This window comes from Hippichthys cyanospilos, chromosome 21 (assembly GCF_059441005.1).
Source record: "Hippichthys cyanospilos isolate Australia breed blue-spotted pipefish chromosome 21, RoL_Hcya_1.0, whole genome shotgun sequence".
Taxonomy (NCBI): domain Eukaryota; kingdom Metazoa; phylum Chordata; class Actinopteri; order Syngnathiformes; family Syngnathidae; genus Hippichthys; species Hippichthys cyanospilos.
Genome location: NC_142389.1, coordinates 14,355,354 through 14,382,187, shown reverse-complemented (window position 1 = coordinate 14,382,187; position 26,834 = coordinate 14,355,354). Strand labels below are relative to the sequence as shown.

The following is a 26,834-nucleotide window of genomic DNA, read 5'->3' as shown; positions in this document are numbered from 1 at the left end:
ATGTTGAGGAATCAAATTTCTTATAATTTTGAATGGGTAAAATCTCAGATGATGTCCTTTCCTGCTATTGTAACTAACTTTCCAGTGATCTCTCAACAGTTCCTGAATGTTTTAGGTTGTTTTCTGGTTGTTATGGACATGTGAAATATGTATTGCATTTGCGAAAACTAGGGGATTTCAAGATGGCAACATTGAAAATGCTGTAGCTTCATCATTATTTTGAAGCACAGACGTGTATTATATATCATGTTAGAGGTAATTCAGTGTAGATTTTGATCATATGAATACCTCAATTTTGTTTAAGCGAGGTATCACATGACTACTGGGATGCCATTCTCTTTTGATTCCACATTTAGAAGTGTGACAAAACAATTTGCATACGGTTAGCAACTCATCAAACCGAACTGCTGAACTAAACTTAATTGCCTCACCTTCTTTTTATTTAACAATTGATTGTTTGAATTATTCAAGAAAAAATGGTGAAAATGTATAAGAATGTACAAGTCATTAACTGTATGGCATTGTATGTATCTACTTTGTATTTGCTCCTGCATCTAATGGCAGTAGATCCAATAATGTGTATTCACCATGTTGCCACTTACAAAAAAAATGATTGGTAAATGGACTTTCATTTATATAGCGCTTTTCTAACTTAGGTACTAAAAGCGCTTTACACTAACTAGTCATTTACCTACTGATGACGCAGCATCAGGAGCAACTGGAGGTTCATTGTCTTGCTCAAGGACATTTAGACATGGTCTTGATGGTTGGGGGATCGAACCCACAGCCTTTCGGCTGGGAGACAACCACACTACCACTAAGCCATCCCGCCCCTTGCTTTGTGTTTAAATAAAGGGAAAATTTACCAAGATATAAGTATTATTTTATTTTAGTATTGTGTGATATTATTTGAATTACTGTATATAAACTGCCTTGGCTCAAATAAGATTGGGGAAAAAATTGTGTTGCTGCTCATTTGAAAATGTATCTATTGATGCCAAACATTTTCCGTGTCCACAGTGTGATCCCGGGGAAGCCACCAAGCTGCTTTATGATCTTCTGTACACAGAACCTATCAAGATTGTATTGATGCCTGGCTGCAGCTCAGTGTCCACACTGGTGGCTGAGGCTGCTCGCATGTGGAACCTTATTGTGGTAAGAATTCAACGATGATGGTGAGCAAGTCTTAAAATACCTACCTACCTACCTTTCTTTCTTTCTTTACCTCTCGTACTCATGTTATCAACTAGTGGAATCATGTGGCATATTTTACTAAGACTAGTGCCCTTAATCAGCGATTGAATATAATTCTTTAAGATTTGTAATGTGATAGGAAAATTTGGGATTAAGGAATCCCGAAGACAAATCAAGCTAACATCAAATTGAGGAAAAACCTAGAAATAAAAGCTTTCTAAGGCTATATTACTGATGTTCATGTATTATCCATCCATCAATTTTCTAGAACCGTTTATCCTCACAAGGGTCGCAGAGAAGAATACAACTGACAACTTAGTATGTCCAATTCACCTACCATGCATGTTTTTTGGAGTGTGGGAGGAAGCCAGAGTGCCCGGACAGAACCCATGCGGGCTCAGGGAAAACACACAGACTTCACACGGCTAGGCCAGAGCTAGCTGGATTTGAACTTGGGTCCCTTTAACTGTGAGGTGGTCGTGCTTCTCTCTGCGCCACCGAGCCGCCCGTCCACGTATTATTTGGTTTATTATTTTGGTTAGCCTGTATAGCGTGTTGGTGGTGTAATGTTGGTCTTGTAAGTCGTTGTGCATCAAATAAACATTAATGTAGGAATATAAAACTGAATAAAATATCTGCATACGAAATCGTCAGCAAGCGAGCATCATTTTGATCAATGGAGGCAATCTTTAAAATAACATTTTGATATTGTTACTGGCCAATGTAATGTTGCACTTTTTCCTTTTATTATAAATAAAGTAATAAATAAATAAAGTTAATTGCTGCAATATAAATACATTGAAACATTCCATTCCATCCATAAACAAAATGTAATGGCAATGGTTACAGCACCATAAAGTTTTTTTCTGGAATAAAATGGTGGAGCACTTTATTTATTTATTTTTTTAAATACAAACAATAAAAAACAACCAAATTTTAACCTTTAAAATTATAAAACATTGTAGGTTTGCTAAAAAGTGATAAAGGACACATTTATATTTATTTTTCAGCCTAATTCAACATTAAATTCTAAAGCAGAAGACAATACTTAAACGGCTACATATACAGGACATCAATATTCTATTTGCAGTTTGCATTTAAAAAAGCTTCAGTGTTTGCTAGAATATAAACAATAATAGACTAGAATATATAATCAAAACCTTGTGAAACTGGTTGATAAGGTTTTTAATAATCTCACATGCAGACTATACTATTTTTTGTATGTATTTATCTCATAAACCATCCATCCATCCGTTTTCTATAGCCGCTTATCCTCACTAAAAAGGGTCCCTCTCAGCTGACCAGGCAGTTGGCAGAGGACCAGCCAATTGCAGGGCACACAGAGATGAACGATCACTCACACTCTCAAACACACCTAAGTACAATCAGGAGTGTCCAATACACCTACCATGCAGGTTTTCGGGAGCGCCCGAAGAAAACCTATTCGGGCGCGGGGAGAACACCATACAAGAAGGCCAGAGCTAAAATCTGTCACGGTCCTGCTTTTTAGTTTGTTTTGGTTTGCAGACTGTGCTCTTCTTCCTCCATAAGGGGGCAGGGCCCATCAGACACGCACACCTGTTGCCAATCTCATCACAGGGCTTTTTAAGATGGCCGGACTGACGAGTCATTGCCAAATCAATCCCAGTTCTGTCATCCTCGCATCCTGTCCTCTCGAGAAGTTTTTGGTTCGTACTTTGGGCTTGTTATGTTTTTCCTGTGAACGTTTTTTGTTGTTACTTTTTTTGCAGCCATCCACTTGTGAAACGCGCTGTCCCAGCAGCTGCCTTTTTCCCATTGGACTTCATTACTCAGACCCGGACGTTCTCGTCTCGCTTTATGTTGGTACTTTGTGACATTTGGTTGATACTATAGCCTTTTGACTGTTTTTGTTTGTTCCACGCCCGCGTGCGCCCTGTGTTGATAAACTCTGACTTTCACCTCGTGTGCCTGGTTGGGTCCTTTTCCCTTCCGGATCTGCAGGTTATTCACGACAAAATCGAACCTGGAACCTCTGAACTGTGAGGCAGACATACAAACTAGTCTGCCACATTGCTACCCTATCATAAACTACTCTAATAAACTAATGACATGACATTTGATATGTTGGAGTTCCCTTCTCAAGCCAAAGTCGCTTGATAAAAATATGTTGAAGTAAATGATCTGATACAGCCTTTGACAATAAAACAAAGGGAAAGTAGACAGGTTATAGCAACCAGTAGGCAACAAACGAGGTCTACCAGTGATTTTTAAGAAAGAATAGCAATTATGCCATTGCGCTCCTCAGGAAATGCTTGGAAAAGGCACACTTATTTTTTTTTCAGTCGGCTATTTATATAATGCCATTCCTCCAATTGCTTTCTAAACACAGTGACCTATATTGCTTCACTGTTGTCCACCATTGTGACTCAAATATCATACAGGTCTTGAAGGAGGTTGATCTTATGCAAATGTAAAATGAGAACCTGGCTTACTTCAATTTACTGTATTATTTATTCACAGCACTGAAGCACAAGTCACACTAGTATTCACACCTGTGGTTAGTTTGGCAACTCCACCTATTCTCCATGCTATCAACCAGAGTAAGGAAGCCAGAGAATTCCTAGCAAACCTACAAGGAGAATTGAGAATGTGTTAACTCACACAGCAAGGTATTAACACGCCAGGCAGGGGGTTCGCACTTGCAAAAGAGAATATTACTTCGACACACCTATCTGAATTGGAAATGTTGCATGTCGGCCAATTAGCAATTTTTTTACGTTTTTTTTTTTACTTTTCATCTGTTGGTGCACATTACCAAGTCGTAATACAAGGTGTGGGCGATACATTGATTTTTTTTTTTTTTAGATTAATTCGAATTTATTATGGAAGGTTTTAAAACTGATAAGATGGATATTTTCTTCCCCTGTTGCTGAGGTACATTTCACCCTCATGAACACCCGTGGCTTCCGCCTTTTACTCGTTTCTTTCACACTCATCCCAAATACTAGTCTAATGCAACATAGCTACAGCTAAGGCAAGTGAACCATTTGTTTCTAAGACTTCCGTTATATCGACCAGTTGTGTCCTCAGTGCCTTGTGTTTGAGGTGATAGATGTGAAACAAGTAACTCCACTCTGCAACATTTATTTAACGCTTGTCGCAATAGCCAGCAGCACAACAAACTTATTTCAGCATCTGAAACATAGGCTCCCACCCGAGTGGGTAAAGTCAAGCTTTGCCACAGGAACAAGACCATGCCAACCAACAAAACTCCGCTAAAAATTAGCTTCCTGCAGAAGAGTCATTTACACGAGAAAGCACATCGAATAAGAAAGGGGCATGATAGCCAGCGATCACTGCTATCACATTGTACATCGCTAAAGATCAAGCACACATATATACAGTGGAATAGCCTGGGGCGGAATTGTAACATGCAGCAGGGCATGCCTCAAGCCATAGGTAGTGGACAGGCTGCTCTTACATGCCAAAAATGTATTTAAAAAAAAAAAAAGGGATGATGGGGGCAACTAGCACATAGTTCAGGTCTTGCCTAGAAATTGGCTGCACTTTATTCAAATAGGTTTGTTTGTATCCTAAGTGATACAATTACAATGTGTATCAGTTAACAAAAGATCTCCATTTCCAGCAGCCAATCTCCTGTGATTTACCTTGGAGGGGACCCTATGATGGGATGCCAATACAGCTTGGCACCAATATAATAATAGCTCCTGTTTTGTAGTAATATCATTAAACAAAAACTACAATGACCCAGGCAGGATGGACCCATTTACCAGACCGTAACTAATCGGGATGGGGTGAGAGCTGTTTTGTTTTTTTTGTTTTTTTTTAGCCTAAAGGCTCAGAGTACACGAGAAAAATGTGCTGCTTGTCAATCTACTCCATTAACGTAAAACAGCCAAATGTTGTGAGAAGGCCAGTCAATGCTTCAAAATAAACTGTATCATAACAATGAATGTATGGCATAAATCGTCTTAGTATGCTTTTATTTTGAAATTCCTTCCAGAAGCATAACGGTGCCAAAGGTCAACGTGACAATCTTTGTCAATCTTTTGAGGGAGAATCTCCCAAATGTAAACAACATTGTGTTTTTTCCCATTAGTTAGTTCCTCTTCGCCTCAGTTGGGACATAGGACCGAGATAGTTGCTATTGTTTCTATCGCTGTTTTCATAGCCGCAGAGAGAATATCTGACCCGCAAGCAGCATTTACTCACAGGACAACAGGGTGCTGTCTGAAGATTCACTGCCTGTTTCTCATGCATTTATATGACATGAATTACATTAAAAGACACAACAGAAATTTAAAATTGATTTAGTGGCTTTAGACTTCTGTTAGTTGAAAGGAGTAGGCCTATATATTTTTTTAAATTATTTACAATATGTAATACAATACACCTGTTTTTTTGAGTTTCATCATATGTCGTTTGTAAGCTCTGCTGTGATTGGACATTACGTGAGCTCTGATGAACTCTGAGTTCAATTTAAGTCCACAGTAAGTGGCAACATGGCTGTCTCCTAAAAATAAAATAATAATAATAATAATAATAAATAAATAAAACCAGATGTTTTTTCTGCTGAATTCATATTCCACAACACAATGAGAATACTATATTTAGCTTGTGGGGCCACACAATGTATTTTTGTAAAAAAAAAAGTTCTTTTTTTCATTATTTGACTTCCCCATAATGCCCATTAGCTGGCAAACACACACAAGCACTTATATCTCTCTATCATTTGTACAGTACTGCTAAAAGAAGACCCCCCACTTACTCTACATGCGGTACACATACTGTATTAAGCCCTTCATTAAAGTGACAACAAACAAAGCAATATTATTAAATTACTTTAGTTTTAAGTCGATTTTTGCTTATCAATGCCCATTCAAATACCAATTGGAATCATTACCAATTGGGGCGTAGCTGTAGTAAATGACCCAGTTGACATGGAACTTAAGGCCCACATTCAATATAGTATAATTCTGTGCTATTTATTTTGAAAAATGACATTTTAAACCATAAATATGAGACTATGGTTTGTTTATGTGATGTACAGTGTTGTTGCTGTGCAAAAGTTTTGGAATGGGGGCAAAATAGTTCAGTCTTGGTTACATATACAGTACTTTTGGCCTGAATGTTTTACTTTCAAATTAAATCCTTCTTTTCTAACCGATAACAAATCTACCTTATAGTGCTGACATGGGGAAATATAGGAAGTCTCTGTCACATGTACTGTTAGTCATCATAAAATCCCTGCTGCTTCCTCAGTGAAAGATTTATCCTCATTAAATTTACTTTTTTACTGTTTTGGAAAAAAACTCTTAATATAAGGTGTGAGTAAGAAATAGTTATTCCATATGGGAACATACATGTGTGTTTTCATTGTGTTTCAATGGTAAATGAATAACTGATTCCTTCTTCGAATCCATTTTCTCAAGTAAACCTATGAAACTGACAAAAACTGACAAACTGAGCAAACATATCACGTACATTATAAAGGTATTTATTCAAAACATTCTCCTTCCCTTTCAGTTGTCCTATGGTTCCAGTTCTCCAGCTCTGTCCAATCGCCAGCGTTTTCCTACTTTCTTTCGCACTCATCCGTCAGCTACGCTGCACAATCCTACTCGAGTTCAACTCTTCCAGAAGTGGAAATGGACCAAGATTGCCACCATCCAGCAGACAACGGAGGTTTTTACATCAGTGAGTAAAACATGTGTAAGATGAAGTCATGCAATACAACAAAGGAACATCAGATTTTTTAATGAAGCTGAAAAAAAAAAACAGTTTTACATAATTTGAGTTACCTGTCTATTTGTGTTGCTATGTAATTATGTGGTAACTGTAAGTTAACTATTAATGGTTTTAATGGAGCATAATATAAACTGCATAATGGGTTTGAATATAAAGAGATAAATGTGGAGCTCTGTGAACTATTATTATTTTGCTGTGCTGAATGCGTTAAGATCCATTTGTGACGATTTGTGAATTGGATTGGGAGAGAAAAAAAAAAGCAGGATATTTCAGTTCTAGTATACCATACTGTAGATTTGTGTGAAAATAGTTTTGGCTGTTAGGGAATTTTGGGGAAACAGCAGCAACCAAATTAATGAACTATTTCCACCATCCATCCTATTGCCCCCCAGCTCCGTGCCTATTCATTAGGGTTTACCCCAGTGGACGAGAGGGTAGCTTCCCTCCACCTTTGGGTTGGGGGACGAGTCCTGACTGTTGTTTGTGCCTATGCACCAAACAACAGTTCGGAGTACTCACCCTTTTTGGAGACCTTGGAGGGTGTGCTGGAGAGCACTCCCTAGGGGGGACTTCCTCGTTCTGCTGGGGGACTTCAATGCACATGTGGGCAATGACAATGAGGCCCCAGACGGGCGTGATTGGGAGGAACGGCCCCACCGAACAGACCCGGAGTGGAGCTTTGTTATTGGACTTCTGTGCTCATTACGGATTGTCCATTACAAACACCATGTTCAAACATAGGGGTGTCCATAAGTGCACTGGGCACCAGGACACCGTAGGCCGCAGTTTTGTGGTTGTATCATTGGATTTGCAGCCACATGTTTTGGACACTCAGGCGGAGATGTCATCTGATCACCACTTGGAACAAAATACTACAAAGTAACAACAAAAAATTCAAAGATGAAATGGAGACAGGTTGGCTGGAGATACTCGAAGGGATACTTGGACAGGCAGGCAATGAAAATACGGGATGCTGAAGATAGTGAACTCAAACGGTAAAACAGTAAGACAGTAAAGAAAAGTCAACGACCCGACAAATAGCTGGACCAACACTGGTGCTTAAATACACGCATGATAATTAGGAAATTGACAAAATTGATGTTTTGAATTTTGAATTGAAGTTATGTAAATGTGTAATTTCTCATGTGCAATTGAAACAAATGGTAAATACCTCAAGGGGAAAGTTATGCCTCATTGGGAATGAATGGAGCATCTTTGGATGAACTTTTAGTTAATTTGGGGAAAAACTTGGCTTTTCAGAATGAGGAAAAACAGCGTGCCTGGCGTGCATTTTTGGAATATATTGAAGTTGAAATGGTGAGAATAGGTGGAAATAGGGCTGCACAAATTTGTCCAAAATAATTCTCACGACTATTTTGGTCAATATTGAAATCACGATTATTAATCACAATTATTCAACATGTTTGATCAAACATGTCTATTTATTGCCCTTTTTTTGAATAAACAGTATAAATAAGGCTTTTAGGGTTGATACTTAAAAATAATAATACATTTAAAAAAATTAATAAATAATTAAAACCAGGACATAGCAAAAACTTGGCACACAGTGCAACAGAGCTTACTTAATTGAGAGCAATGAAAAAAATGAACTTAGAACTTAGAACCAAGCACATTATTTACTTTTAAAGGAATCTTAATCGATCAGCAGTCAAAATGACATTTTTGGTCATTTCAAACTAAGTTTGTTCACATTTTTTGCCAATTGACAGCTAGCACGGTATATATTTGGAATCAGGTGAGAAGTTCAATGCCATTTCACATCGGTAAATTATATGTAAGGGTGATTCAAAAGCCTGCAAACATAGGGAACCATTGCCATCTAAAGGCTTTTAAGGTGGAATTCAATCCTGAAATCTTGGGAGCATGCCCACAAAGCCAACTTCAGCATTGTCATTGCTCCACTTTCTCAGTTGAGGCTGCTGCTAAGGCTTGGTCTATGCTGGACCTGTGAATGCTCCATGCTGATAGAAAATGTGCAAAATCTTGCCGGCACGTGTTTTGCAGCACTTCATACTTGGTGCGGCTTTCCCCTGCATTCACCCGATATTCTGCCAGTAAATAGTCTACAGCAGTGGTCCCCAACCCCCGGTCCGCGGACCAGTACCGGTCCGTGGATCAACTGGTACCGGGTCGCGTGGGCTGCACCCGAAATAATGTTTTGGAGATGATTTAGTTTATTGGTACGCGCACACCGAACGCGAACGAGGCAAAAGAGCGGAGCATTTTGTATTGTAGTCAATGGAGTTCGCGTGACTGGGCGCAAATGCACGTCGGGCGACGCGATGGACGCGAATGGAGCGACGCGAATGGCAGCGCGCGGTCACGAGAAGGCAAATTTCGCCATTCGCGTATAGTTATTGTTTTTTTTTTTTTACTTTTTCCGCGTTGCGCGTCGCCACAGCCAATCAACTTCGGGAACATTCAACGGCTCACGCAGGGGACAGGAATGAATCATGGCGGCCGCTTTGCGTTCACCAGGAGCGATCCAAGACGGCCAGCTGAGCTTTCAATACAAAACAGAGCCAAGCAAGAGCACTCACCTGGCTTGTAGAAAGGCGGAAGAGAGACCTTGGGACAACTGGTATGATCACCGTTTGCTTCATTTAACAGCTGTTGAACCGTAGTTACTGGGCTAAGCTAACGATAGCGCAGCATTGTCAGCACAGTATTTAGCAGTATTTATACCTGCAGATTGTCCAGTTGCCTATAAAGATGCAATAAAAATAAAGATGCAACTGTAGACAAAACCTGAGGCAGCTTTATGTTGTTCTTGTTACAGTTGCAGCTTGTCTTTGAATAGGACAATTGGCTTTTCTCATTTCTTATTTTCTCACCACTCTTTTGTCTCCCTTATTTTTACTATGGCTACTGGCTCATCATTTATTTGTCTGTGCCTCTATTGCCATCTGCCCTTATCTGTGTGTTTTTATCATACTCCACTCACCACAATGCGCTTTGTAAACAAGCAGCTCATCTCACCAAAACGCTTTTATTTCAAGAGGGTGTCTTCAAGTCTTCACAATTCTTCTAACCTATTGTTTTTTTTTTGTTTTTTTTTGAGCTTCTGTCAATGTTTCTTGCTTTACTTTTCGGCCTTCATCATGCAATGTTCTCTGTGTTTGACAGACCCTGGATGACCTCGAAGAGAGGGTGAAGGAAGCCGGGATCGAAATCAGCGTTCGTCAGAGTTTCCTTACTGACCCCGCTGTGGCTGTCAAAAACCTCAAGGTGCCTCATACTCAGAATTCCTCCTCTACATAGCACACAATGGTCTCGTTTTATCACATACTGCTGCCTTTTCAGTGAGCAAATTGCAGAGCAAACTGCATTTAAAATCAACCATTATCCATCCTGTGCCACTGGTCAATTTCCAATTAGTTTTAATTTTCTTTAATTTTGATTGTCCTGTATAACTGCCCCCAAATGTAGGACACCAAAGCCAATTACTTTTTATCTGCAGTAAATTGAAAGCATTTGGTTTTAGATGAATATGACAATCCGAGACCCGGCAGTTAGCTTTTAGGTGAGAAAAAGGTGTCATATATAGAGTTTCATGTTCTTTGCTGACTCATACATGAAGCCTGTGGCCTCGTAACAGCGTTTACATGTTTTCATGCAGCAGCATTTTTTAGATATTGTTTGTATGTGGGTTGCACCATTCCTCATTGTCCTTTAACATGTATTCTGCTCTACTATAGACTTAAACCCAATAGAGTATATAGCATTTTAATCTAGAAATAAAATAGTCCAAGATGGAACCTTCCAATTCTTTACCCTAAGGAGCTGTGTTCATATTTTGGCATTTTTTTTGTTTCCGTCTTTATCCGTGGCACCTTCATACATGCATGTTCTCCATGCGTGGGCTCTCCGCCTTCAATCAAGTTCAGTGGACCCTCGAGATAAGAACGCTTCTGTACATGAAATATTCACTTTACGAATAAAAATTCGGCCACATTTTTGCCTCTTAATACAAGAAAAAATTGAATTTACGAGCGATACCTCACATGCTCCAAGAGAAAACTTGAAATTCACGCATGCATTAAACGCGCCAAACCACTGCACCAGTATGCTGCTCTCCTATTGGCTGTGCTGTACAGTACACTTTGCTAGCGTACAACTTTCTAGGCCAGCGTCATTATTTACGATTTTGTGAGTGAGCAAAGACAACGAAGGTGAAGGGACATGGCAGCAAGTAGGCCTAGTGTGAGATTTCAAGGCTTCACCCAGGTGGTTCGATTCATTTAAGAGGAGGGCTTGCATTCATTCCAAGCTACGACATGGGAAAGTTGCCAGCGCTAATGTGCTAAAGCGCTAACATGCTAGCGCGCTAACGCTCAACACTTCCCATCAAGCGATAAGAGAGCGCTTTCTTGTGATGTGGATGCAAAAGCCTGGGCAACGAGGCTTTTTTTTTTTTTGTATAATAGGATAACCTCACTTTTGGTCCATTTGGATCCATTGTTGCATTAGTCAAATCGAGTGGCGGGCCGTGACTTTCACACGTACACCTTCTGTGATCAAACTCACGAATAAATAGCCTTCATGAGCACACATACGCATTACTGTGCTACACGGGTTATTTTCCAGAGCTTTTAAACGTCAATAAACCCACATCAGCCATTAAAACTTGTCATTATACGTGATGCTGTCAAAACTTAAATAAATAAATAAATAAATAAATAAATAAATAAATATCCACAATAATTTTATGGAGTCCAAATCACAAATCACAGTTTAATATAACAAGAACATCATTTTATTTCTTTACTATTCATCGAATATGAACGAAATAAAATAACACAAACATATTAAAAATGAAACAATAAATAAAGAAAAGGCTTGCACTCCCCAAAACAAACGGCGGTCACTATCGATCAGTCTTTTCAATATCTCCTGATTTGTCTTGACCTCTTCATACTCTTTCTGAGAATTACAGTATACGGTCTCCACTCGGGTGTTCCCAAAGGTTTTTTAAAAGCACCGTAGCGCATTGAGGAGCTCTCTTTACTCTTTACGAAATGAGATGTACAATACTGCATACCCACTCAGGTGTCCCAAGACGTTTTTAAAAGCACTGTAGCGCGTGTGTTAAGCCGTGCTTTGGTGTCTCGTTGCTGCCATGGTTAAAAAATTAAAGTTTGCAAATCCAGTGTAGCTCCAAACGCCAAATCGATCCTTTGCAAACAAAAGCCCCCCTGAGAACTATTTGCCAGGGTTAGCTCACACCCCTGGTAGCTCAGCCAGAAATATGGCCAAGTTGGGACAAGTTAGCTAATAGCTACGCTACGCCTTTAGCCACAGTCAACACTGTGTAGCTTGCTTGTTGAGCATTGCACCGCCTTCCTGCATTGAGCATCCACTCACTCATAAATGTGTTCAACGTGAGGCCTTTAGATAGCAGTCTTATGACTCGATTTGCTATTATAGCTGTCTAGTAAGTTATATAGGCTATATACGCTCACACATCCATCTGCGCTTGCGCAGAAGCCCATGCCATGTTGATGCGAATGCCCTGACTTCTGGCTAAGGCAGATGACATACACCCTGGTGACAAGTTAGCTGAATTCTTTTAGCTGAATTCTAGCTGAATTGGCTAAAAACTCCAACTTAAAACTACAACACTAGAAGGAGCGTAACCAAATGGATATAATATGACGCGAGAAGAAAAGAATATGTATATTGTGTATATTTTTTTAATGAATTTAAAATGAAATTAACTTTCATTAAAGTTATTATAATTATTGTAGTTTATTGTAGTTATGATAATGATGTCAGGTTATGTTAGACCATCAGAGAAGTCCTTGCTGCCACTGATGGTCCACCACTGGTCAACTCTGATGAAAATTAGATTTTCAATGTTTTGTGTTTTTATTTTATTTTATTTTATTATTTAAGTGGAATCAACACTACTGTTTGTCTTTTTTTTAAGAAAAAGATGATGAAAATTAAAGTTTCAATGTTTTCAGTGTTTTTTAATTAAAGTTCAAGTGGAATTAAAGCTACTGTTGACAGCCATTTTTTTCTGTCACTTGCCTGACATCTACCGAACATCGCATTTTTTTTTTTTAAAGGTAAGGTAAAATATCTTTAATATGGCATTTTTTTCAAGCTTGGAACAATTTAGGCAATTTACATGTAAAATGTGATTCAGTATCAAACTGCACTCCAGAACAGATTAAATTCATATCTGGCGGTTCCACTGTAATCCTGTGAGCACTCTATAATTTTCTTAAATCATCTGTCCAAGTCATTATTTAAAAGCCTAGTTAACGTTCATATAATATGCACTTGTATAACTATGATCTCTTTATGATTAGTAAAGGGGTTTATGCTTTACTGTTAATGAGATGAATAAGACTCGTTGACACGTTTGCTTAAACACACACACAACTGTTTGTGAGGATTTTAAAGCATAGGCACACCAGGAGCTGTACTGCACCTCCTCATGAGTCCAAAAATAATGCATTCTCTCATAAAGCCTGTCGTACTTTGCTTGCATCATCGTGGCATTGATGAGGACGCGAGGTTTGGATCAGCGAATCTGCAGCCTCTGTGTAGCTTGTGGGGGTGGACATGTTTTGTTGTTAAAAGTTCCCCGTTATGTGTGAGTGCTGCAAGCAAATGTTGGCTATGGCTCATAAACAGAAATTCTTGTTCCAGTCACTGTTTTCAGACATGAATGGCTTTTTATCAGCAATAAAAACGACAGCATCATTACATCACACGTGTTTTATAGTCGTTAATAATGCATGTCCTCATAGTTCATGATCATTTTAACCATCGTTTACAGGATTTAATTATGTATTCCAACTGGTTGTGTCCAATTGCACAAAACAAGGTTAAGTAGCCTATCTTGATGGGTTCAATAGCATATCTGGATGGGTTTAATATGGAAGGACTTGCCCAGACAGAACCATCAAACAATTTGAATTTGAAAGGAACTCAAAGAACCTGACCCACTTGTCAAAACTCTCCACAAAATCTCACAAATGTTGTAAAAAGTCATCTCAAAAGAATGGAACTGGGTGTAGCAGCAAAATGGAAAATGGTTGTTGTTATAGGTGTTACGTACGGGCATGGTGAATGGTGGTGTGGAAGGAAGGAGAAAACTGAGGCAGGATCAATGAGAACAAGAAACTACAAAGTACCAAGAAAAAACCAAAACAAACTCATGGGAGGCAGCAGGGAACGGAGACTGGAAGGTAGGAACTAAGCTTGGGGAAACTGATAGACTCAGACAGAATCACAACAAAACGACATGACATGGACAATGACCCAACAACTAAGTGGAGACACACTGGGGCTTAAATAGATGACATACAATTAGGAGAACATGAAACAGCTGGACTGGCACACGAGGCAGGGGAATCTGACACATGAGGGGCAGGCAAACACAGACAGGTGGGCAAAATCATACTAACAAGGACACAGACAAGGGAGGCAGACCTAAGGAAAACAAACATGAACTAAGAAGCATTAACAAATACCCCACAACAACTAATCAAAACTGAACATGTTAGGAGTTATAGGAGTAATTACTTTATGATAAACTGTCAGTATATATATACAGTAAATAAGTTGAAAATATCTGAAAAATCTTTTGCTAGGACATTGAATTGTTTATGTCACACATTTTGAAACACATGATGAAAAATTAAGTAATGGAGGAAGCGCACATCAAAGCACTGATGAAAAATTGGGGCTCCGTCTGACATTTATTTATTCATTATTTATCCGACATTCCTGCTCTGTCCTGTTTTCTCAAATAGTGAACTTAAATAGACGCCATACCTCAATTTTGTGTTGTCCATTTAGAAATAAATAATCACTGCACTTCCAATAAATAGCCCCATTTTGCCTTCAATCAAAACAAGTGGTGCCACTAGACGGCTTCAATTACTGTCCTTTTAAAAGTACAGTATTATAACTGATTGCGTCATAGGTCCCGGTCGTCAAAGTATATGTACAGCTGAAATAATCTTTGAGAGAAAGCTGTATTCATATGCAGAAATGTTAAACATTTCAGTATTTTACAAACAGGCAGTGTTGTAGTTGTTTTTCAAATTATGTGGTTCAAGGTTGTGCTCCAGTGCAGATCCATGTTCTTTTGACATTATGACATTCAGATAAACAGTAAATTTGCTAGTTCTGTCGGTGTGCTGGGGGGGAGGAAAAGGTGCTTGTGTGCATGTTTGACAGATAATATCATTTATTGCTTTTTAAATTAATTCACAATTGTCTACTACAGATGGTCCTTTCCTCTACTGTTGCTGGATTTTTACATATAATAATACTTGTTTGTTATACAAAATATATAATGTATAATAATTCTCAAAATGGTCTCCTTGAATCCATCCATAAGTTAAGTTTTAGTCAAGCGAGCTTAAAACCTCATTGCAAGGTCATTCCTATTTTTAAACTGCAAAATCCAATGAAGATTTGGTGCTTATTTTGTATTTGAAAAATATTTGTTGTTGCACCCTGCAGTTGGTTGCTGCAATTTGCATTTACTTGTACATATTGTGCAGCTGCATGAAAGACACTCAAATAAATTGATGTCCTTCCGGCAGTGTCCCTGCTCCCCTTCCTTTCTCCTCCACCTGTCGGCCTTACTTGCTGTGATTCTTGGATATGGGATATGTTCATGCTCACGCACACACACATACGCACATGCATGCACACGCACGAGTGCACACACACATGCACGCACACAAACACACACACCTAAGAATGACCTTGCCTCCGACACTGGCCTAAATTTAATGTGCAGGATTAATTAGTTATTGGAACGGAAACCATGGCAACAGCACCATTATCACCAGCCGAGAGAATGTCTACTGCTGTGTTGGTGCTCACAAGATACACACTGTGAGGCCTGTTAAGTTCTTTTCATGTCCAGCCGCGTGGGTGACTGTCTTTTCTTTCTCACTCTTTCAAGCGTCAGGATGCCCGAATCATTGTTGGCCTCTTCTATGAGACAGAAGCAAGAAAGGTCTTTTGTGAGGTAATTTATTCTTTTGTTATTTTTTTTTGTTTACCTTGATACTTATTGAGAATTTACTACTAAAAAGCTAATGAGTGGTTTAAAAGTTGTTTTTTTTCAAATGGCTTTGTGAAGCCTGTCAATAAAGTGGTGTACAGAATACCATGCTTTTTTTAAATTGATTTTCTTGATTTTTTTTTTTTTTTTTTTTTAAACAGTTAAATCCTTGACAATGCACTCTTTACATTGCTGGGCAAAAATGTTATCAAGAGTAGGTAAAATAGTGCAGGTTTCAAAAAGGACTGAACCCAAGCTGGGCTCTTTATGCCCAACACGTTGTGTTGAGAATTTGACTTAGCACTCAAAATTTTAATTCATGCAATGGTAAAAAATGTCTACGCTGATTAGTTAATGATAAGAAATTGCGTACCAAGTTCCTTTATCGGTGTAGCGGTTATGAAAAATAAACACTTCATGACCAACATTTTCTAAGATGAAGTAGTATACTCATGATTTGCACGGGACATTTCAAATTCAGGCAGATGTTATTCATTCATTCATTATTATTATTATACTCTTTGTTTGGTAATTAACAAGGATCTACTGTTTTCCACCCCCTATTTAAGGGAACATTTTAGCCCCTAGAAGTGGCCAAACATCAGAATAATGTACATATGGTCTTCTAAAATTATTTATAAAAGTAACTTAGTGCTTGACATTTAGAACAATTATGTAAAAGCTGTAAATTAAATGCCTGACCCTAGGTACTGATGTTTCACATGTTTCTCCTTCTGCAGGTATACAAGGAGAGGCTGTATGGAAAGAAATATGTGTGGTTTCTCATCGGCTGGTATGCAGACAACTGGTTTAAAATCAATGATCCATCCATCAATTGTACTGTGGAGCAAATGACTGAAGCGGTAGAAGGTCATGTGACCACTGAAATTGTCATGCTCAACCCCGAAACTGTACGAGGAGCCTCCAACTTGGTAAGAAATCAATACATTATGGCTTATTGCGACTCACATGAATCTATTCATCTGATCTGTTGTAAAAACTTTAACAAATATGTGTCTGAAGCTACAGGTAGTTTTATAGCTTCACAATGGCAATGTTTTCACAATGAGGAACATCTCACTGCTACTTAAAGTAGAATGGAGAAAAAACTTGGTTGTTAACTAATACATTCCAACATTAATGATACATAATGATACAATCAATTTGTGATAAAAAGCACATTTCAGAAAATAAGTACTGTCATGAGAATTGACAACTGATGGTGACTGTCAAATCAAGGAGCAGGAAACATTTTATCATTTTATGAACACTAATAATGCTGACAGTGTTTTCAAATGTAGACATAGCTCGACTTCAATTTTTTTTTCCCTTGATCAAAGTCTGCGAACCTACTAGCCAAGAGCTGTTAATCTTGCTGATTAACAGATGCATGAATCTAAAATTACAGTACAATATGCACTCAATTTAGTTTTTTTATATGCTAATTTAGTAAGAACTTGAATATCAATGCTAAACTTATTTTAGCTCAGGTTCTACATGAAGGAAAATATATTTTCAAGGGGGCCGGACAGGTACAATCATGGTATAGTAAATTATCTTATAAATATTAATGTTAAAAGCAGTCAATTGAAAATAATAAATCAAGATAAATGAAGTAAAAATGTATGCAAATATAGCTTATTTCCTATAATTTCATAATTTCTAACAAAATAAACTGTAAAATGATTAATTAAATTATTAAATGATTAAGTAAAATTAAAATTTTACTATAATATATATATATATATATATATATATATATATATATATATATATATATATATATATATATATATATATATATATATATATAGTAAAAATAAATTTGAGATGAAATTGACTTTCATTATAGTTATTATAATTATTAGTTTATTATGATAATGATGTCATGATGATTTTTTTTTTTAATTTATGAACTCATTCTCCATATTCTGTTCTTTTCGTGTCATATTATATCCATTTGGTTCCGATCCTTCTCGTGTTATAGTTTTAAGTTGGAGTTTTTAGGCAATTAGAATTTAGCTAACTTGCTCTATGTAATCTACCTGCTCCCGGAGGCGCAAGGAAATTCACGTCAACAGTTGTGGGCTTCGCGCAAGCGCAGATGGATATGTGAGCATCCCCTACAATTTGATAGACAGCTGTTATAGCCAACCGAGTCATAAGATCGCCATCTAGAGGTCTCACGTCGAACGTGACGTGAGTGGATGCTCACTGCAGGAAGGCGGTGCAATGCTCAACAAGCAAGCTACGTGGTGTTGCCTTTGCCTGATTGCTTTAGAGGCGTAGTGTACCCATTACCTAACCCACAGGTGCCAAACTCAAGGCCCGGGGGCCAGAACCGGCCCACCACATCATATTATGTGGCCCGCCAAATGCTGATTTGATTTCAAGTATCTAGCTAAACTTGCATGATTGTCTTCAAAAATAACCATTTTCTGTTCCCGATCTATCTTTTGAACAGTTTTTATCAGCCTCTGTTTTCAAAACTAGGTAAAGATGTAAACCAGCAAAAATGGCGTTTATTAGACACATGTTTTTCTACTTTTAAGTCCTAAATGTTCAGGATTTTAGAGGAATTAAAGGGGTACATTAAAATTGAAGCTTTTTTAGATTATTTTTAGATTTATCACGGCCCTCTAACAGACACTATAAGTACAATGTGGCTCACGATAAAAATCAGTTTGACATCCTCGACCTAACCTGTCCCGACTTGGCCATATTTCTGACTGGGCTACCAGGGGTGTGAGCTAACCCTGGCAAATACTTCTGCCGGGAATGGCTTTTGTTTGCAAACTGCAAAGGATCGATTTGGTGTTTGGAGTTACACTGGATTTGCAAACTTCAATTGTTGACCCAAGGCAGCAATGAGACACCGTCTGGACGGCTGGACACACACGCTACGGTGCTTTTAAACATTTCTCAGTTCGAAGGTAAAGAGAGCACCTCAATGCGCTACGGTGCTTTTAAAAACTTCTTGGGACACCCAAGTGGGTATGCAGTATTGTACATCCCAATTCGAATGTAAAGCGAGCTCCTCAATGCGCTACTGTTATGGTTTGTTGGATTTTGGGTTTATTTTGAGAGGTTCTGTTCCTTTCTGTTTTCATATATGGTTCCTGCTCCTGCTCCTCTCGTGTTTCCCTGCGTCAGTTTTGATTTAGTCCACCTGTCCGCGTTACCTGCCCCTCGTGTCCTCCAATCCGCTCCCTTTGCCTATTGTCCCTGCCCAGCTGCCGTGTGTTTGTCTGATTAGAGTGTGAATGTATTTAAACCTAGTATTCATTACAGCCCGTGTCGGATCATTGTCATATTGTCTCTATCATATTGTCATACTGTCGTATTGTCGTGTCTCTCCTGTCGTCAGTCAGCCCCGTGTTTTCCTGCTAGCCTGCCCGTAGTATTTGTTTTCTGTTTTGCCAGCCTGCCTGCGCCCTTAGTTCGAGTTTTTGCCGTCCTGTTTTCTCCCGCTTTTGTTCCCGTTCGTTGTGTTAATAAATATGGATTACATCAAGCCCCTATCTCGACGCCCTCCTGCTTTTGGGTCCTCCTCCTCCGCGCCGGCCTTCACACCCGCCGCCCAACCCCGTGACAGCTACGGGCTTTTAAAAAACTTTTGGGAACACTCGAGACTGTACATCTCAGTACAAAGAGAAAGCTTGAGCATGAAGACGTCAAGAAAAAGCGGGAGATATTGGAAAGACTGATCGATTGTGACCATCATTTGTTATGGTGAGTGTGTGAAGGAAATCATATATTAGGTTATCATTATGTGCTTATTTCTTGTCTAGAATAGTGTGCATTGCTATCCATGTGTGCAGTCCTAGTTCATCTCGCCCCAGTCCTTAGATAAAGCTGTTGACGCAGGAAAGTGTGAGCTGGGACCTTGGCCCAGCTGTTGGTGGCGGCCGACTGGCTCTTTTTGTTATGTCTTGTAATGTCCAATGCTTTGCTGAATGAATAAAAACCAGGCAGTGGCGCTTGGGCAGTTGAATTAGCATTGGAGAACGCACGAATTCATTCGTCCAAGCTTTTTCCCTATACTATAGTATAGAAAAGTCAATCTTGGCTGGTCTGAGTTACTCTTTTTGTTGCTTAGCAGCTAGGCTTGTCCTAGTCTTCTTTTAGAGATTTCTCTGACAGCGTGCAAGCCTTTTCTTTATTTATTGCTTCATTTTTAATATGTTTGTGATATTTTATTTCGTTCATATTCAATTAAGAGTAAAGAAATAAAATGATCTTATTATATTAAACTGCGATTTGTAATTTTGACTTCATAAAATTTCGTGGATATTTATTTTAAAATATGATTTTTTTAAAGTTTTGACAGAATCACGTATAATGACAAGTTTAAATGGCTGATGTGGATTTATTGACATTTAAAAGCTCCTGAAAATAGCCAGTGTAGTCCAGAATGCTTACATGTGCGCATGGTGGCTATTTATTCGAGTCTAACATCATAGAGGGCGTAAGTGAAAGTCACGGCGCGCCACTTCTATCTATCTATCTATCTATCTATCTATCTATCTATCTATCTATCTATCTATCTATCTATCTATCTATCTATCTATCTATCTATCTATCTATCTATCTATCTATCTATCTATCTATCTCTCTATCTCTATCTATCTATCTATCTCTATCTATCTAGTAGCAAAAAGCAAAGAATTGAACAGAATAAAATGGTGCCCATTTCTCACGTGAAATCAGAAGTGCTGTGTGTTAACTGCTGAGCCGTAAAGAAAGTACTGGTATTCTGAAAAATAAATACAAAACTGATAGTCTATAATACAACATGGACCAAAGCTGAATGTCTGGTAATGGCCAAAATCAGGGGTGGGCAAACCTTTTGGCTCGGGGGCCAGATTGACTATTAAATCTGACAGATGAGCTGGGACAGCAACAAGATATAATACATGTAAAACAACTGCATTTGTTAACTGTATGTATCAAACCTAAACACAGTGAAATTATTAATACAATAGCATTTGATTGAGAACAATGTTGTTGATCACCCATTTTAGCCTGTGCATTAAAGTCTAGAGGTAATCCTATAGTAGCAATTCTCAGAGCAGATCTGAGGTGTTCATCACTCAAAACACTCCTAACTCACAAACCCAATCTGTGTCATTCAGTTCTGGAAAAATGTCAGTATTCTCAAGAAGCTCCAAAAATGAAATAATCTCTCAGACATGTTGACAAACTTAACTAGCGGACAATAGAATGGTACAGTAACGTCGTGTGATTAGCGTTTTTTTGAGAAAAAGAATAAACTGGTGATGGCAAAGTCCCTTCGTTCGATTAAAGTTTTGCAACGTGGACAACCTGCAACATAGTTTTATACAGTGCCTCCTGGTGAATTATGCAATGTAGGAACATTCGCTCTGAAGCAGACATGTCCAAAGTCCGCCCCGGGGGCCAAATGCAGCCTGTGGTCAATTTCCATCCGGCCTGCAACCTCCGTCATAAAATCAATAACGTCTGGCCGGCATGGAGAATTAATACATTGGGCAGCAGCGCTGTTACCTGCGTGTGCTAAATGCTGCTCTCTATGAGCTCAATTAGGAACAGCAAATTAGTATACGAGTATTTGACTGTGTGAAGCCCCTAATTTTCTAAAATGGCGACAATCAACAAAAGGAGGAAAGTTGAACTGCAGTGTGACGCACTGAGCTGCGGTCAGCACCAGCAGCTTTATATCGCCAACTTTTACTGACAACTGGAGAAGGACAAGTTTCCGAGAGATTCACACATTTGGTAAGAAAATGCTAAGCTTGTTTGGTTCGACGTATTTGTGTGAGAAGACATTCTCGGTTATGAACTTAAATAAGAGCCGTGTGAGGACACGGCTATCAGACTCTCACAAGACATCTTTCGCATCCATACTACTGCCACACCTGGCCTTTGTCTTGCACTCCAGATCTCAGTTTCACCCATCACACTCATGCAGTCAAGTCATTTTTAATTTATGATAAGTCTGAAAACATTTTTTTTTAAGTTTTCACTCCAGAATAATAACCATTTAAAAATCCAATCAACATTTATAGTTACTAATTTCATGTTTTAAATGAGCCCTGCACTTGTTGATATGACTATTACTTGTTCATTTCTCTGTTATTGTGTTTACAAATTCTATAAATATTAAACTGCCATGGTGAGATATTTTTTTATTTTTCAAATGTAATTTGCATCCAAGAGTACAATTACTTCTGTTCAACTGTTACAAAAAAGTTAATGAAGTGATAAAAAAGGGAAGTTAAGTGAATATTCAATTTCAGTATTTAATGTCAATTCATTTTTGATCTGTATGTTTCAAATTAACCAAAACGCATGCTTAAGATAGCTGAAATGAAAATTAAAAAGCAAATGTTAAACACAGACCGGCTTGCTGAAATGTATTAAATTAATTGCTGTTATATGTAAAGAACGCCTGCCAAGGTTGCCCCCCCCCTACATTATTAACACCCCAAATCTGGCCCACTTTGCAAAAAGTTTGGACACCCCTGCCCTAAAGCATCCCAACATTTTTCCTGTCAAATTTGGTGTGCCTCTGTACGCTGTTCAATAAATCCTCTCCCCATTCATACCTTCCAGTGATTCCATATCCAAAAAGTCCTCCATTATCTCGAAATGATCAGTCCTTTATATCATTCATTGCTTCTGTCAGGTGCCAAGAATATAATGAAAATGACGCCGCTTTATTCTTTAGCATGCTTGTTCAATGACCGTCAATGACTTCAATACGACAAGTAACTGACCTGCATGATAAGTTATTATTTTCAAATTTGTTCTTGCTCTCAATACTTGAAGTCTCTACCATGCACTCTGTAAGAAACTTGCTCGAATAAAGGTGCTAAGCCTGCATGTTAGCATATGTGTGTGTGTGTGTGTGTGTGTGTGTGTGTATATATATATATATAATATATATATATATATATATATATATATATATATATATATATATATATATATATATATATATATATATATATATATACACACACACACACACACACCTCACAAAATTAAAGGAACACTTTTTTATTGGGCCTGGCCCTGAATTGAATGAAACCTGTCTGATAATTTTCTGGTTAGTTAAGCAGCTGAGGGCCTGGTTAGTCAATTTCAGCTGTCTTGGTGTTCATGGAATTAACAACAGGTGCAGTTCAGTGGCAATAATTAGAAAACACTCAAAACAGGACTGGTTTTACATGTGGAGGTCTTTTCAAGTTTTTCCCTCTTGATCTTTTTTGGCTGGTTTTAATAAATATTTTTGTTGAGCTCATCATCCTGCCTCTCTGCATTTTGGATTCAGCTTCCCACACCTGTCACCAACATGCTGCACCGATATGACACTTGGTGGACTCCATGAACTTTTGTGGACAAATAATTTAAAATCATTTTTATTTTAAGTTTTGGCAGTGTCACGTATAATGCTAAGTTTTAATTGCTGATGCGGGCTTATTGATGTTTAAATGCTCTGGAATATCCTGTGTAGCCCAGTAATGTGTACGTGTGTGCATGAGGGGCTCAATTACTGAAGGACTAAGTGTCATGGTTTGTTGGATTTTGGGTTGTGGGTTTATTTTGAGGGGTTCTGTTCCTTTCTGTTTACGTTTATAGTTCCTGTTTCTGCTCCTCTCGTGTCTCCCTGCATTAGTTTTGATTTAGTCCACCTGTCCGCGTTACCTGCCCCTCATGTCCTCCAATCCGCTCCCTTTGCCTTTTGTCCCTGCCCAGCTGCCGTGTGTTTGTCTGATTAGTTTGTGAATGTATTTAAACCTGGTTTTCGTTACAGCCCGTGTCGGATCATTGTCATGTCATGTCGTTGTCATTATCTTATAGTCATCTTGTAGTCCCGTCTCGTCCATCAGCTCCGTGTTTTTCTGCCAGCCTGCCCGTTGTGTTTGTCTTCTGTTTTTCCAGCCTGCCTGCGCCCTTAGTTCGAGTTTTTTGCCGTCCTGTTTTTGTGTGTGCGTGCACAAAACACTATATTGGCTGCCATGTAGTTTGGCTTGAAGAAAGCTAGACACAGCTAAGGTGCCAAGTTCTTGCCATGTATTGTGAATTTGTTTTAATTATATATTTACTTTTGTCACGGTGGGGCATGTCCGTTTGAGGAGTTGCGGGATGCGGGAAAGGCGGAACCAATAAAATGCAGGACTGACTGGAGTAAGGCTCAAGTGAGGGTGATTTAATGACAACAAAGGCTGGGTTGAAAGAACCGAAAAATACAAAGTACAAACAAAAACGCTAAACTAAAGCTTACGGGGGGCAACAAGGAACGGGAGGCAGCACGGGGAGGATGGGATCAGGGCAGCGCAAGGCAAGACGGCGAGGGGAAGACAGAGGGGATGAGGCAAAACACTGGGGCTTAAATACTAACAGAACTAATTGTTGCATTTTATGTCAATGAGAGTCAGTTTCCTCCATAATAGCCTTGTTCTGTATGTCAGTCTCGCATTGTCGCCAGGTCGTTTTTGAAAGCCAAAAACCTCTCAGCTTTTTGTTTGGACCGGGGAATTGTTGGATTGGTTTGCTAGCCTTGCTCCATGTATTCTCAGTCTGTCCCAGTCAGTCATTTAAATAATGTTAGCTGTGAAAAATGTCTCACAGTATACAAAAACAGTGCCCAAACACCTCAATAAAGTGTGCATGTGTGTGTTAATCAGTGCTCATTTTACCTATGAAAAGTATTGGATCCCCAGGACTCGCAAAACAAAAAAAATATGGGTCCCAAAAGAAATGTTTGGAGTCCCAAAAATTACGCAGCAAAAAGGATAAAATTTAAGTTTCAAACTATATTTACAATATGTGAGCAAAAACCAATAACAAATATTAATAAATGTCACACATTGTCTGATTGTGTATTACTTGACTTGTCACTGATGCTAACACAATTGCCGAGTTGAGGTTGTACCGGGCCGAAAGATACCACTTTTGGGAGGCTTTTATTTTCTACTACCAGATTCTGCCGATAAAATCTCATGATGGCATCTCAAGTAAAAATGAGAAAACATGACCTGTGAGACCAAAACAAACAGGGAGACTAAGTTGTAAAAAATGTTAGTAAGTGGTCAGGTTTTTCTGAATAAAATAGTAAATGTTTGAGTAGGCATGGGACGAAATCACAATCTGACATTATCATTCTATAAACTTGAGCAAAATAATCACTGTTTTGAAATTAAATCTCTAAAGTATATAATTTTAAAATCTTTTTGGGAAAATAGCCATTTTTCTAGATTATATAAACCGTTTTATTCAAAGTATAAATGCACAACAATATTTTGAAAGACTAGAATATGTGCAATTCCTGAAGAAATTGCGTGTGAAGGTGAAACACCTAAAAGGATAGGTGTTTAATGATGTGGAATGGAAGGAATTGGGGGAATCGATTAAAGTAGGAACGGTCGAAATCGGATGAAGAATGGCAAAGATATAAGGGAAAAACTGAAAAAGTGGAATTGTGGGTAAATTTTAAAATCTGGGGGAAAAAAGCGGATACCACCATGGAATGGCGGGACTTGGGGGAATCGATTAAAGTTGGAACGGTTGGAATCGGATGAAAAATGGAAAAGATATAAGTGAAAAACTAAAAAAGTAGAATTGTGGGTAATTTTTGAATACTGGGAAGAAGTAAATGGATATAACCTAGAAATGGCAGGACTTGAGGGAATCGTTTAAAGTGGGAACGGTAGGAATCGGATGATGAATGGCAAAGATATAGAGGAAAAACAGAAAAAGTGGAATTGTGGGTAATTTTTTAATTCTGGGAAGAAGAAAATGGATATCACCATGAAATGGCAGAACTTAGGAGAATCGTTTAAAGTTGGAACGGTAGGAATCGGATGAAGAATGGCAAAGATATAAGGGAAAAACTGAATAAGTGGAATTGTGGGTAATTTTTGATTTGTGGGTAAAAAAGGAATGGCGGGCATCGGGGGAATCGATTAAAATTGGAACAGTCGGAAATGGACTAAGACAGGCAAAGATAGAAGGGAAAAACTGAATGAGATGTCTGATCAGATATCCAAGATGGCCGCCCCTGAGGGTTGATGGGAAACGGAGTCTCAGTGTATGTGGGCAAGTGTCCAGGATGGCCGCTTGACGACCCCATGGGAAATGGAGTACTTTGTCGACCTGAACATTAGTCACCAAAGGCCAAACGCCCACACAATGAATGACCTCATTGAAAATGAATTGGTTCATTAAAGGTACAGTGTGTGGAATTGTGGGAAAATTTTGATTCCTGGAAAGAGGTAAATGAATACACCAATGAATTGGCGGGGATGAATGGAATCGATTAAAGTTGGAACGGTGGGAATCGGATGAAGTTTGGCGAAGACAGAAGGTTACAATGTTTTGGCAAGAACAATTAAACTGAGGAATTATGGGTAAAAAATGGGGAAAACTTGAAATGTTTGGTGCGAGGGTGTTCTTGGCAATCTAACCCATAATGGGAAACACCTAAAGTTGGAACAATAAGTTTAGGTCGGACGCAAATGGAGATATCACAAGAGGAAACATAAAAAATCTGATTTTTCGCGAGTTTTAGGGGGCTATTACTTATGCAAATTAGATGCATTATGGGTAAATGACACTCTGAGGTCATAGGCAGGGTCAAGATGAACGGTTAAACGCTAAATCGGCCTGAATCGGACAAATACCTGTAGTCATTAAAGTGAAAAAAACAAAATTTTTTTGAATTTTGTAAAAGATCACAAAATTTCAAAAAGTGAGAAAAAAGTACACTTGAAGTTCAAATTCTGAATTTTGGAGGATTATATTTAATAGTTTGGATGTTCAACATTTGGAGAGAGTCGTTTTT

At 38.5% G+C, this 26,834-nt stretch overlaps 1 protein-coding gene across 2 annotated transcripts in view; it reads left to right on the top strand.

The window, feature by feature from the left end:
- The window catches only part of gabbr1b (gamma-aminobutyric acid (GABA) B receptor, 1b), a 447,163-nt gene that overhangs the window by 236,192 nt on the left and 184,137 nt on the right, over positions 1-26,834 (top strand). Inside the window, exons 8-12 of one of the 2 annotated variants that reach the window (XM_088404671.1) lie at positions 1,021-1,155; positions 6,724-6,894; positions 10,093-10,194; positions 15,905-15,970; positions 16,747-16,938. In XM_088404671.1, the coding sequence (XP_088260797.1) occupies positions 1,021-1,155; positions 6,724-6,894; positions 10,093-10,194; positions 15,905-15,970; positions 16,747-16,938 (666 nt within the window). Of the gene's footprint in view, positions 1-1,020; positions 1,156-6,723; positions 6,910-10,092; positions 10,195-15,904; positions 15,971-16,746; positions 16,939-26,834 lie in introns of both variants that reach the window. The other variant, XM_088404672.1, reaches the window with a different exon arrangement.